The following is a 14,390-nucleotide window of genomic DNA, read 5'->3' as shown; positions in this document are numbered from 1 at the left end:
TCCCTTTCAATTGTCACTACTTCCTAGCTGCCATCCTGACAGCTGATAGAAAATAGAAAATTGAGCGCTTACCTCCGAGAAATTAACAGCCAAAGGAATGATTCCAGCCACGTAACAGCCCACCAACATAGCCAGAGACAGCAGGCTAATGGAGATGAAATCATCCATTCTGCCTTCTTTATTCATCCAATACCACTAGTCTATAACTTTTCGGGAGCTCAGGTCCTTAAACACGTGTGACTGTTCCAAGGGAACAGGTGGACTTTCCAGTTCTTTCGTCCTCCCCACCGGCAGATGCGTTCACGAGGCACTTTTCTCTTGAACGTATCTGTAAAGAGCCCCCTTTTTGCTGATACTAGAGACAACTTCCAGCAATCTTAGGTCCCAGCCCGTAAGTTTTCATATACCAGTCACTGGATTCCCATGGGTTAACAGAGATGAGAAGTCAATGGGAAACTATACGAAGGAGCTATTGGTTCAATCGTCGGAATACGGGCAGCACAATGGGCCTATTTCCTCCACAAGCAATGTGCCCGATGGCAGCAAGAAAAGGACGAAAACCCCAGTGAACTAGTTCGTTCTCCCTGCTCCCTTATCTCCCTGGGGCACCCCACAGGTGATCGCCCCCCCAGCTCCGGGACCAGCCCACCAACCACGGGAAACTCTCCTCCGAGTCTAGAGTGAGGAAAGGCGTCCTGCAGGCCGGTAATGGCGGGTCGTGGGGTTCAGCAGTGAAGCTGATACAAAGCTGTCTCTACCCTATACCCAGTGCTGCCCGTGTTACTCCACTCCGAGGGGCCTTGACCCGGAGCCACCGCTACTACAGCTGCCATGGCCGCCAAGTGGCACCTCTTCATTACATCCACTTCCGGATTGCCTTACAGCCCCCTCCTTTAGAAGGGTACTTCCGGGGTTACAACCGACCTATGCCCCAGGGTTCTTATACAGCCGCCATTTTTGAGTGGGGCCACTGAAAGATGGCTTGTGTCACTGTCTATACCGGTGATCACTTTAGCCGCGAATCTAATAACTCGAGTACCGAAAATCGTGTCTAGAAAAAAGTGCTTTTTTTTCAAGTTCCGATACGTTCCCTGTGTGCTTCCTTTCCCTTATCCAAGATGGCTGAAACAGGGTCACTCCCTGCTCTAGCTGCCGGAAATCTGTGAGCCTCTATGGTCCGAAAGGTTCTTTCGCGGTGCGCCTCTGACGACTTCCGGCGGCTCCTCTCGCGGGGATTGGCTGTTAGCGGCGTTGCGGGTAAGCTCGTGTGCGGCGGCGGCGGCGGAGTCGGCATCGGCTGCAGCGGGAGACTTTGGCGCGATGGTGAGAGAGGCCTAACCGGCTCCCCGAACCCCTAACCCCCGCCGGGGCGACCCCCGCCCATATATCTCCCCACCCCATCCGGCGCGAGCGTGCTGCTGCTCGGCCCTCCAGCTTGTGGGTCGACTCTTCTCCTTCCCGCCGCGGAGACACTGGGCCTGGCGCTAGGCCCTGGGTCCCAGGTCCGCCCCGCGGTTGCGCGCCCGCCTGCTGGCTCGGGCGAGGCGTGCGTTGCGGAGGTTGCTTTTTCTTCCGTTTGCTGCTTGGTAGAGGCAGGCGTGGGGGTGCTGCTCTTTCCCTTCAAACGCCGCAGCCTACTATAGGAACAATGGCCGAAGGATGTTTGACAATTCCGTCCCGAAGCTGACAGAGTGAATGTACTGCATCCCCCGTGTGGACCGGGAGGGAACATCTTTGCTTTGTAGCGTGCTTTCCCGACCACATTCCCTTTTGTTTTTCTGGGCTCTGCCTTTTTTGAAAAAATACATTTTCCCTCTTTTCTAAGACCTTTAGGGGCCGATTTGGTGTCCCCCTCCCCCTCCAGCCATCCATCTTGTGCTTATCTTTATTTATAGTCTTCTTGGGTCTGGAAGCTGAACAGATAGATTCACCTCAGGGTCCACTTTCCTTAGAATCTGGGTGGAATGGGTGAAGGGTTGTTTTTTGGGCTTGTGTGTCTGTTTTGTAATCTGCAAAAAAGGAGATGCTCACGAGGATTCCAAGTCATCGTGGTTGCTTCCACACTTTAATTTTCGTTTTCTGGTTGCTGCAGATTAACAGATCATGCAGCTGTTGTTAACAAGGAATTTTTTCAGGTCGTAGTTTTCTGGATTGAGATAGGTTAGTGTTTGACCCAACATAGTCTCCCAAGGAGGACTGGGAATTAGGAGATTGGATTTCCAGTTCCTGTCTTAACTAGCAGTGTGACCTTGAGCAAGTCATTTCACTTCCGAGTTTCCTTCTTTCTCTGCCTTTATTTGGTATTATTTTTAAATGCTTAGATTAAAATCTGGGGATATGACAGCAGTTATTATGAACACCCCATTATCATTGAGCATTATCAGTGATAATTTTTTATCATTTCATGTAGAATTGAAAATTGGAATTTGTATTTAAAGTGAATACTGGTTCAAAAGTCTTAAATATTGGTTCAATTTCTTTTCTTTTATTCTTTTCTTTTTGGTAGTTTGAGAGATGCATTGTATTGTAGTATTTCTGTAACAGTAGAATGACTGACTATTCTTAGGGTTCATGTTTGTGAGACTTTAAAACCAGATTAACAGATTAACTCTTCATTAGAGTGAATCATAACTGCTTGGCAAACAGAATAGGATATCATTAAGGTTATTCTGCATAACTTTTTAGGTTTCACAATGTTATTTTTCTATTGTGGCAAATATCAATAGATATATATATTCCTGTATGTACTTATATTTTTATTGCTTATTTATTTATTACTGCTCATTCCCCTAAGAAAGAGTAACCTAAGGAATGCCGGACCAAATCTGTTCAGAAGAAGGAAAGATCTGATAATTTTGTTGACAGTTTTGTAAATTTAGCCATTCCTTGTTCCTAATTTTTAAGCCTTGTCTTTGGGCAGTAAGTATTAAGAATAGTAAACTTAGTTCAGTTTCACTTTAAAGGTAAATATAAAAAGCAGCATACTGTATAGCCATTTTCATATCTTAACTTTCAAGTGAATTGGTCCTTATTTCTTATTAGAATAAGAAGAAAATTAATGTAGTAGCAACTGGTCTGGCTAGTATGTGGGACAGGTCCTTTTGCAGGAATGTCAGTATAGTTTCTATAAAGTTACTTTCTTCTCAACTTATGAGCCGTTGGAACTATTGGTGGTTTTTAAATAACCAGTAATCTAACATTCTGTGTTCTCTGACTTTTGATCACTGTTTAAGAAAGGCCTCAGCTGTGTCCAGGTCTTTATAGGTGAGCATTACTTTCCATCTCTTGTCATCGAGGTCTATCTCAGATCCTCGCAGACTTTTAATCAGAATGACTGCTTCTTGGTGGAGAGGGAGTAGTATGAGAAATCCCTTCCTCACATTGTGTTCAAAGTTCTTATTTGGGCGGGGGCAGTGCTTATTCAGAAACTCTACATAGCTATTTCAGTTGCGGTTTGTTGGTCATTAAAAAGTCTGATCATTTCAGAACGTTTGGTTCCTGTCCTTAAGAGGTTTGTTTGCTTTTTATTAAAAACTAGTACAGCAGAAGAGAAGAATTTGTTGTTCAGTCACTCAGTCATGTCCAACTCTTTGCGACACCAGGCTTCCCTGCCCTTCACCATCTCCTGAAGATTATAAATAGTTTGATTTAGCATTGGGTTTACAGTGAGGTTACATCATATTTGAATTTAGTGAACCTTACACACTTGGCAAAAAAAAACAGAAGGGGTTATACTTTCAACAGACCAATGTTCTGGAGATATTTTTAGTTGTCACACATTGGGAGGAGGGCATGGGAGTTTTTACTGGGAATAGGCTAGGAATACCACGGTCCTTCAATGCACAGGACAGCCTCTGCAACAAGGAATCTTCCAGCCCCTGATGCAATAGTGCCAGAGTTGAGAAGCCCTGAAATAGACCCATGAACAAAAGCTTGCTCCCCAATGAGGGCGAGATGGAAGACGAAAGGATCTGCTGCTCTTTAGGGATCTTCACATTTCCTGTGTCATCATCCTCTAGCTATTCTGTGACTCTAGTGCTTAAAAATACAATATTTTAGTATAACACAGCCTCTTATGGTGAGTCACCTACTGGGTGAATAATTAAATGGATTTTCTAGGGTAACATTAACTGTATATACTAATTTTAGACTGCCAGTTTATCTTACACCTTTAATGTTTGAGTCTAATCTCTGGCTAAGATGTGATTTCACTGTAATGCTAAAGTTAGAAAAAACAGATTAATAAAGTGCTTGTAATCATTATAGTGTTTTCCTTTTCTTCTCTGTTCATCAACCCATATCTGTTTTCATTAGGAATCTAATGGGATTAGAGTGACCAATGGATATAGAACACCTAAGCAGGTTTATAATCTGGCTGGGAAGAAAGGTGCAAAAGAGGAAAAACAGTACAAGGTAGTTTATGCTGAGAATTTAACAGGCAGTGAGTTTGAGAGAGCAGTTGTTAAGGACTGGGAGACTAAGACCTTACGGAAAAGCTGTGACTCAAGCTTCTGCCGCTGCGCTTGGGCAGAGGCATTGATATTGCAGAAAGAGCACTCTGATTAATAGTGTTTTAATAACCAACGAAAATTGTGTGGTAATGGGGATTTTATCCCATACTATGAATTTCTCAAATACTGAGTTAGAAACTTATATTGATATCACTTTTCCCTGTGCAGTCTCACACCATCTTGCTGGTACAGCCTACCAAGAGGCCAGAAGGCAGAACTTACGCTGACTATGAATCTGTGAATGAGTGTATGGAAGGTAAGTTTAAATACTAATCAAGGGGTATAAGTCATTGATTTTGTTTTGGGGGTGGTGAGGGGTTGGGGGCTGGACGTGGGATGGGCTATAGAGGCTCCTGGCCCCCACGCTAGCTGCATCCACACCAGCTGGTCCACGCTTGCTCCCAGGGTGAGAGTGATAAGTGCTGAGACTCTCAGGTGTCTTGAGTTTGTTTACCCTGACATTCACTATTTACTTTTTAGAATCAAGCTCATGTATATCGTGACTTTCCCAGGCCTCTGCTTGTTTTGTAAATATTCTTTATTTGTAATTTGTTACTGTGCTGGGTAAATATTTTATAGGTATCCCTTATATAGTCTAGTTAAACTCAATAGTTATTAAAACAGGCTTGAGAAACCTAATAGTGCCTACACAACCTAATAGTCTAATTACTAAACAAACATTAAAAGCTGAGATGTCCATCAGAATGTTAAGAAATAAAAAATTAACTCAGTGAATAAAGGCAAATGGAACCAAATCAGTATAATTTATTATATGTTTGATAAGCTGGCACCACCCTGAAGGGAGGTATTAACCCTCAATAAACCATTAGATGAGAGTACCTAGATTGGATCATCACAAATCAGATTCATCCTGTGTCCTTTCATTACATCACTAGATCATTACATCCAGTAAACCACTTGTGTACACCCTGCACCCTTGCTAGCAAATTGCACATTCTTCACCTGTTCCTGTAAAGATGTTACAGGAATATAAAATTGGCTGCTGGCATGTCCCTGGAATTGTTGATTATCTGAAGCTAATTGGATTAGGCTTAGAAATCTCTTCTAAAACCAATGATGGGTAGACCTCCAGGGGACAAAAAGCTACTCATAATCAGACATGGCTCCTCCGATTCTATTCTCATCTTTAAAGACGAGCAACGCTTGTGTTCTTTCCTTTTCTCAAGTCCCGTCCTCTGCTGATGGCCTTACTTGCCAGTAAGGTAGACTTCGTGCACACACTCTAGATTGTTGCTTTATCTGTATTATCATGTTTGGCCTTTGATTCTGCAATACTCTTTACTAACCTTTGCTGATTTTAGGGAAGGAGTGAACTCCGGGAGTTGGTGATGGACAGGGAGGCCTGGCGTGCTGCGATTCATGGGGTCGCAAAGAGTCGGACACGACTAAGCAACTGAACTGAACTTAAAAATTTAATACACTTAATTTCTAGAGCAGTTTTAGGCTTAAAGGAAAATTGAACAGAAAGTACAGAGGGTTCCCATGTACTTCTCCCTATCCCCAGTTTCCCCTATTAATGACACCTTCCCTCGTAGTCCAGTGGTTCAGACTGCTTCCAATGCAGAGGGCTCAGGTTCCCCTGGTCAGGGAACTAAGGTCCTGTATGTCACACACACCCCTCCCCGCCCCCCCCAAAAAAGAATATGAGGTATGGTGCATTTGTTACAGTTGATGAAGCAGAATGCAGTCCATAGTTTCTTTGGGGATTCATTTTTTGTGCTGTGCAGTGCTGTGGATGTTGCCAAATGTGTAATGTCATGTATTCACCATTACAGTATCTTACTGTAATGTTGAGAATATTCTCACTGCCCTAAAAATCCTCCGTGTTCCCCTAGTCATCCCTTTTCACCTCACTCCCTGCCCCCTGGCAACCACTGGTCTCTTTGCTACCTCCATTGTTTTGCTTTTTCCAGAATGTCATAGATTAGAATCATTGACGTAGCTCTTTTCAGATCAGCTTCTTTCATTTAGCAATGTGTTTAAGCTTCTTCCATGCCTTTTTGTGGCTTTCTAGCTCTTTTTTTCTTTTTAAATTAGAAATGGTGGTTTATTTTCCATTTTAAAAGTTAAAATGGAAATACTGGAATCAGTTCTCACATGGTGGTTGCCAAATAGTAATTATCTTACTTGCTTATTTTTCTTTGTTATAGTAGTTAATATTCGTCTGGGATACAGAGCTTTCCCTCCCCTCATCCCTTTTTAAAAATTAATAGACTTAGTTTTTTAGAGTAGTTTTGGGTTTACAGGAAAGTTGATCAGAAAGTACGGTTCTGCCATAGCCCCTGCGTTGCCGCTCCCAGTTTTCCCAATTATTTACACCCTGTGTTAGTGTGGTACATTTGTTCGAATTGTAGGATCAGTGCTGACACATTATTAACTAAAGTCTAGTTTGCATTAATGTTCACTCTTTGCTTTGAGCATTGTGTGGATTTTGACATGTGCAATGACATGTGTCTAACATTTAGTACCCTGAAAATCTGCTGTGCTCCACCTGCTCACCCATCTCTCCCCTAAACAGCAACCACTGATCTTTTTAATGTCTTTATAGTTTCATCTTTTCAGAATATTGTATGGTTGAAATTATAGTATGCAGCCTTTTCAGGTCAGCTCTTTCACTTCACTTCAGTCGCTCTGTCGTGTTTGACTCTCTGTGACCCCATGGACTGCAGCATACCAGGCCTCCCTGTCCATCACCAACTCCCGGAGCCTACCCAAACTCATGTCCATCATGTTGGTGATGCCATCCAACCATCTCATCCTCTGTTGTATGCTTTTAAGATGTCGCCATGTCTTTCATGGCCTGGTAGCTCATTTCATTTTGTTGTTGAATAATACTCCATTGTATGGGTATAACACGGTTTGGTTATCCATCACCTGTTGAAGGATATCTTGGTTGCTTACGGGTTTTGTCAGTGAATAAGCTGCTCTGCACATTCCTGTGTAGGTTTTTGTGTGGACCTAAGCTTTCAACTCCTTTCGGTAAGTACTGAGGAGTGATTGTCAGATCATATGGTAAGACTGTATTTAGCTTTGTAAGAAACAGACAAGCTGTCTTCACATGTGGCTGTATCACTTTGCATTCCCTGCAGTAATGAATGAGAGTTCCTGTGGTGGCATTTGGTGTCGTCAGTGTTTTGGATTTTTTGCCATCCTAATAGGTGTATAATGATGCCTCATTTCAGTTTGCAATTTCCTCATGTCATGATGTTGAGCATCTTTTCATAATGCATATTTTCCTTGTGTATATTTCTCTGTTGAGGTGTCTGTTCACATCTTTTGCCTGTTTTTTAATTGAGTTGTTTGTTTTCCCATTGTTGAGTGTTAGGAATTGTTTGTATATTTTTGATAATAGTTTCATCTCAGTGGTCCCCAGCCATTTTGGTACCAGGAGCCAGTTTTGTGGAAGACAGTTTTTCCATGGACTGTAGGGGATTGGCGGGGGTTGGGGGGGGGTGGTTGTGTGTGTGGTTTTGAGGTGATTTGAGGGCATTGCATTTATTGTGCACTTTATTTCTATTATTATTGTTAAATCAGCTCCATCTCAAATCATCAGGCATTTGATCCCAGAGGTTGGGGACCCCTGTTTTATCAGATACGTGTTTTGCAAAGATTTTCTTCTAGTCTGTGGCTTATGTTTTCACTTGCATTGACAGTGTCCTCTGAAGTACAAAAGGCTTAAATTTTGATGAAGTCCAGCCTATCTAAGAAGCTTATCCAAAGTCACAAAGATTTGTGCCTCCATTTTCTTCCAAGAGTTTTATAATTTTGACTTAGATTTAAGTCTCTGGGCCATTGTGAGTGACTTTATACATGGCATGAGAGCGGTCCAGGTTTCTTCTTTTGCGTATGAATGCACAGTTGTCCTAGCACCCTTTGTTGATAAAATACTCTTTCTCTATTGATTTTGTCTTGGTATCCTTTTGGGAAAGCAGTTGACCATAAATGTGAGGGTTTATTTGTGGACTCCTGTTTCTATTCCATTAGTCTGTATGCCTGTCTTCATGAATAAGCAGTACCACACTGTCTTGATTACAGTTTTGTAGTTTTGTGATGAGTTCTGGAATGAGGAAATGTGTGTCTTTCTTCCAACTTTGTTCTTTTCCAAGATTGTTGTGGCTGTCCTGGACCCCTGTAATTTCTGTGTTAAGTTTAGGGTCAGCTTGTCAGTTTCTGCAGAAGTACCTCAGGTTTTGACATGGATTGTTGAATCTAGATCATTTGGGGGAGTATTTAATACTAAGTCGCCCAGTCCATGAACCTGAGATAGCATTCTGTTTATTTAAATCTTTACTGTCAGTGACATTTTATAGTTTTCAGAGTGTCTTATGTCTCTTTTATTGAATTTATTTGCAAGAATTCTGTTTTTTTCTGATGTTGTTCATTTCATTTTCAGTGTTTTTATTGTTGGGGTATAGAAATATAATTGATTTTTGTATAATGATTTTACATCATGCAAATCAGTCTTACCACCCTGATTTATTAGTTGTAATAGTTTGTGTTTTGTAGTTTCCTTAAGGTATTCTGTATGCATTTCTAGAGATAGGTACACTTCTTCCATTCCAGTGTGAATGCCAGTTACTTCTTTTCCTTGCCAAATCACCCTTACTAGAGCCTCCAGTGCGATGTTGAACATGACTCAAGTGACAAGAGCCGGTGTTCTAGTCTGACTGGGAAAGCATTGTCTTTTGCCACTAAGTATGATGGTAGCTGTGGGTTAGTGCCACAATTAGTTAATTTTCCTGGGTTTTATTTCCTTTCCATTCACCCTTTCTATTCAGGAACTCCTAAGTGATATTTCTGATCACAGTGTAGTGAACCAAGCTTTATTAAGATAGCTTTTGATAACTCTGTGGTTGGCTGTTACTTTTTATTAGGAAATCAATGAAATCAGTTTGGAGGTACACAAAGACCTATATGTACAGGGTAGGACAAAGTATTGTGATATAAGCATGTAGCACTACTCATATCTAAAGTTGATACAATTGTAAGATCTTGGTTTTCCCCTCTCTTAGGTGTTTGTAAAATGTATGAAGAACATTTGAAGAGAATGAATCCCAACAGCCCCTCTATCACATATGATATCAGTCAGTTGTTTGATTTTATTGATGACCTGGCAGACCTCAGCTGCCTTGTGTAAGTATTAGCCACCATATCTCTTAAATTGTGTTTTTATCTTGTTTGTTTGAGGTGATGTATGCTGTTAGGAGCGCACTCTGCATGACACAGATCTTTGTGTTTTGCCTGTGATGTAGTAATTAATATTTCTGCTACACGTGGCTCATACATTGTCAACATAAAGCTGAGGGCACAAGAAAACCTTATGAATTTTGCTAATTGATGCAGTTAGTGTGCCTCCGCCTTGAACCAAGAACTTTGTTCCTTAAACTAAATAATCTTTTATGTATTTTTTCTCCAATTATAGCCTTTATCCTAAAGCAATTAGCTTTAAGTTAAAACTTAGATTATTCTGTTTTCATGATTTTTTAAAATATATGTAGGACTGAAATAGAATTTAATTTTAATTCCCCCTAATATTGATCATGTGTATTTTGGTATGTTAGAATGAGTTTGTTTTTTTGACACTTAACCTTTTCTATTCTCCGAGTTTTGTCAAATTAAATTTTTTTCCTAACATTATGCTTATTATAATTTATATCAGTAATTACCCGTCACCACTGTTACCAAGGAGCCCGTGAATCTATAACACTTCATCTTCTCAGCATTGTTGGAGAGGCCGAGTGTTAAGTACAGCAGATTTTACAGAGGAAAATGGAAGTACCTTATAATGAGAGCTTCAGTCACCAGGCATATTTATTATGTGTCAGATACTATGCTATAAGAAAAAAATATTTTTCAGTGGTGAAAATCATGTAGGTCCTACTCTGAGGCACTTCCTGTTTCAGCACTGGAACCAAGCCTGGGCTTGCTGTCTCACAAAAGATCCGGGTGAAAATAAGCATTTCCTTGGAATTTTCGAGTGCAGTTTTCTTCACCTCGTTATTGTGTCTCAGTTATAGTCATTTTACTTTGCTCACTCAGAGTATTTCAGTGATCCAGTTCTGGTCTTTAATGAAATGTGTTTATAATGTATGATAATTTTGTTATGATTATTTTGATATAAAAACTCAAAAACCTATTGAGGCCAGTAGAGCTGTATATATATCATACTGTGTTGGTTTGCAATGTTTATAGTTGATCTGTTTATTGCCTGGCACACAGAGAGAGACACATATGTGTTCATGTAACATTTACTGAGGGCCGGTTATGTACCACGTGTGTTCCAAGGCACTGAGGATTGCACAGTGAATAAATCCGTCTAAAATGAAGCCTTTGAAGCTGCAGAAGAATAAGTGGAGGCTGAGGAGAGTAGAGGGAGATGAATTTGGTGGACCAACCCATTCAAAAGTATTGATACTTCATATTGTTGGTAGATCAAATGAATGAGGACTGAGAATTGAAATTTGGTATAGCCCTGTGGAAGTCTTTGATGATTTCCAGAGCAGTTTTGGTAGAGTGAACTGTAAGTGTGAAAGTATTAGTCGTTCAGTAGTGTTCAACTCTTTGCAACCCCATGAGCTGTAGCCCATCAGGCTACGTAGAATTCTCCAGGCAAGAGTACTGGAGTGGGTTGCCATTCCCTTCTCCGGAGGATCTTTCTGACCCAGGGATTGAACCCAGGTCTCTGTCATTACAGGCAGATTCTTTGCTATCTGAGCCACCTAGGAAGCCCTAGAGGGACAGTAGTAAAATCTTTATATAGTCCAGTGAGTTAGTAAGAAGAGAGGGATTGTAGGCTGCCAACACAGACAGCTTTTTTGTAGAATTTGGCTCAAAAGGAGAGGAGGGAAATGGGGTTATAGCTAGAGAAAAAAAAAAACACTTTTTTCCCCCTTTAATTTTGTTTTTAAGGTGAGAAAAATAATGGTATGTTGGCAGGCTAATGCGATGTAGTAGAGGGAGAAATTGATGGCTTTAGATAGGATCTTAGACAATCCATTAATAGTAAAGTAGGGAAGGCAGGCGGATGTGGTAGAAGCTTGGGGAGGTTTTCTGATTGCTTTAGTTACTTCAGGAAAATAGAAAGGAGGACACCATTTGGAATTAAGGGTGAGGGGGGAAGTGTTGGAGGTTGTGAAAAGAGGTGAGAAATCTAGGAGGGTGAAGGGATCAGGGAATGTGATTTAAGAGGTACTTGATAGTGACTGTAAAATTAAAATAGTCATGTAGTAATTGTATTTTCCTGTCACTCTTAATCTGAAGAGTTACAGTGAGTTTACTTTTTAGATTATTTCTCACTGTAACAAAAGGACGTTAGTAAAAAGCCAAAATGTTCTGTAAAAGTAGAGAGCTTGTGCATTTTACTAAACCCCATCCTGACCTTACCATTCAGGGGAAGACTTTAATAATGGTGTAAAGCATTCTTTCTTTGGAGTTTGTTTCTCTTCAAAGATTGGATTGTAGCTCAGTGAGGACCTGGAGGAGTGGGTGAGAGGGAGGGGATAAACTGTACCCACCCCACCCAGCCCCCACCCCCTGCCCCGCCAAAAAAAAATAAGTTACAGGCTGTTTTGAGCCTTGGTTTCCTCCTTTATTAAAAAGGGATAATAATTGTATCTACTCACAGAGTTGTAAATAGGATGGAGTTTATTCAGATGAGTGCCCAGAGCAACACCTAGCAGTTGGCAACTTCTTTATAGGCTTCTCTGGTGGCTCAGGTGGTAAAGAATCCGCCTGCAGTGCTGGAGATTCAGGTTTGATCCCCTAAAGAAGGAAATGGCGGCCCACTGTAGTGCACAGAGGAGCTTGGTGGGCTACAGTCCATGGGGTTGCAAAGAGTCAGACACGACTGAGTGATTAACACTCCTGCTTCTAACAGTTAGAGGTATTTACTGTCATTTGTAGTTATATGTGTATAATTTTTTTTGCTGAGAACCTAAAAGATAGTGCTCATGGCCTTGTAACACTGTGATGTACTTTGTGTTTCTGCTGTCTCTGCTTGCTTATTATCTTTTTTTATACTATAGCTTTAGGTTTTTTTACTCTAAAAACTGAATTTATTGCTTAACCAGCAATTTAGCTGGTTGTAGTTGTTCAATTGTAGGTCAGTGGAATATTTCTATCTGTTGTCCTCTAAACATACTTTGAGTGAGTTGTCTATTAAGTGATGCATTGTACTCCAAAAACCCTGGAATCCTGTTAAAGTTTCATTGCTGATGTCACTCCTTATACTTCAGACTCTACTCAGCCTCTAGCATTGTTCCAGAGAAGGCAATGGCACCCCGCTCCAGTACTCCTGCCTGGGAAATCCCATGGGCGGAGGAGCCTGGTAGGCTGCAGTCCATGGGGTCACTAAGAGTCGGACACGACTGAGCAACTTCACTTTCACTTTTTACTTTCATGCATTGGAGAAGGAAATGGCAGCCCACTCCAGTGTTCTTGCCTGGAGAATCCCAGGGACGGGGGAGCCTGGTGGGCTACCGTCTATGGGGTCGCACAGAGTTGGACACGACTGAAGTGACTTAGCAGCATTGTTCATTAAAAAGCAAATCCTGAAATACTGGATGTATATAAAATTTTCCTTCTGTTAATGCTTTCCAGGGAAGAAATCTTTGTGTCAGCAACATATTTTTAAAGGTCTTTTTTGTTTTAAAGTTAATTCAAAGTAAATATAGTAAATCTAAAGTTTTTGTTAGTTTTTTAATCCCTGAAGGCACCTTAAGAATAGTTAACTATGTAGGAGAAAGAACACATGGTTTCTGGGCATACTTTGTCAAGAAGTAGATGTGTAACACACTGAGCATTTAACTTAAGATCTCTAGACCTCAGTTTCTTTTTCTGCTGTGAGATTGTACCAGATGATCTAAACTTCATATTGCATAAAATTCAACAGTTAGGTTTTCATTGTATTCATGTATGAGCATGTGCACATCTGTGCCATTCTAGAACAGTTAACAATTTCCAGTTTTAAAAACGTGACGGTATTTGACCATTGTAACTTTGCTTATTATTCTTCTGTTCCTCAGTTACCGAGCTGATACCCAGACATACCAGCCTTATAACAAAGATTGGATTAAAGAGAAGATCTATGTGCTCCTTCGTCGACAGGCCCAACAGGCTGGGAAATAGTTGAGTTTGGAAGCATTAGGGGAATGGGGGTGGGCTTGGAACACAGGTGTGTGCAGTGTGCTGTAGTGGAAGTTTTGTATTATAGTTATCCTGTTTCCATTTTGGTATACCCTAGCCAGAATTGAATGTATTAGATAAAATGTGATGATCTTGTTCAATCTGAAAACCCCTTTGCCCCTCCCCTTTTTTTTTACTTAAACATTTTTATGATGATTTAGATGAAAGTTGGTTTTTGTCAGTTAATGTTGGTTCCAGTCCCTCAAACTGTTCATACCTGCTTTATAACATCCACTGTACTAATCCTCCTTCAAATTGGGGTGGGGAGTGGAGGCACAGTTTAGTTACGTCCTCAAGATAAAGTCTTGGTGAAAAACAAATAAATGTTCTTTAGTTATATTTTTCCCCCTGAGTGATTTTTTTCCCCCTTTTCTTGTGTCTCTGATCTGAATTGGGTATTCTTGTAAAGCATTATCAGTTTCTAAACCAATAGCCTGCTACACGATGAGGTTGAAGAAAGCTGAATATGTTTTCCTGTGGCTATAGAAAGCTAGAGTTTTTACCTCATTTTCCCTAGTTTTTCCCTCTTGTAAGTGAGTCTCAATTGTATCTCCAAGGTTTACACCTCCTGTTGATGCAAACATGATGAAACACTTTCTGGTGACATAGTTTATCTACAGCAGCAACCAGGTTAATTCCCCAGCCTTGGTGATGACCTTTTTCTGGAAGGTCCTT

At 41.0% G+C, this 14,390-nt stretch overlaps 2 protein-coding genes across 2 annotated transcripts in view; one reads left to right on the top strand and one right to left on the bottom strand.

Moving 5' to 3' along the window:
* The window catches only part of SLC39A9 (solute carrier family 39 member 9), a 51,285-nt gene extending 50,405 nt beyond the window's left edge, over positions 1-880 (bottom strand). Inside the window, exon 1 of the mRNA XM_069595135.1 lies at positions 73-880. Within this exon, the coding sequence (XP_069451236.1) occupies positions 73-186 (114 nt within the window). The 5' untranslated portion in view covers positions 187-880. The remainder of the gene's footprint in view (positions 1-72) is intronic.
* Positions 881-888: 8 nt separating this feature from the next.
* ERH (ERH mRNA splicing and mitosis factor) lies at positions 889-14,054 on the top strand. Its single transcript, XM_069595136.1, has 4 exons — positions 889-1,323; positions 4,680-4,767; positions 9,545-9,665; positions 13,556-14,054. Exons 1-4 carry the CDS (start codon positions 1,321-1,323, stop codon positions 13,656-13,658), a joined length of 315 nt encoding a protein of 104 aa, XP_069451237.1. The 5' UTR covers positions 889-1,320; the 3' UTR covers positions 13,659-14,054.
* The last annotated feature ends 336 nt before the right edge of the window (positions 14,055-14,390 follow it).

This window comes from Ovis canadensis, chromosome 7 (genome assembly GCF_042477335.2).
Source record: "Ovis canadensis isolate MfBH-ARS-UI-01 breed Bighorn chromosome 7, ARS-UI_OviCan_v2, whole genome shotgun sequence".
In the NCBI taxonomy this organism is placed as follows: Eukaryota; Metazoa; Chordata; class Mammalia; order Artiodactyla; family Bovidae; genus Ovis; species Ovis canadensis.
Note: the sequence above shows the minus strand (reverse complement) of the source record. Positions and strands in the feature narration are given on the sequence as shown.

Bases quoted from the DNA above. Each gene is read 5' to 3' on its own strand.
- ERH (XM_069595136.1), top strand. The intron at 4,768-9,544 runs GTAAGTTTAAAT...CCCCTCTCTTAG, and splicing joins TGTGAATGAGTGTATGGAAG to GTGTTTGTAAAATGTATGAA. The intron at 9,666-13,555 runs GTAAGTATTAGC...TCTGTTCCTCAG, and splicing joins GCAGACCTCAGCTGCCTTGT to TTACCGAGCTGATACCCAGA.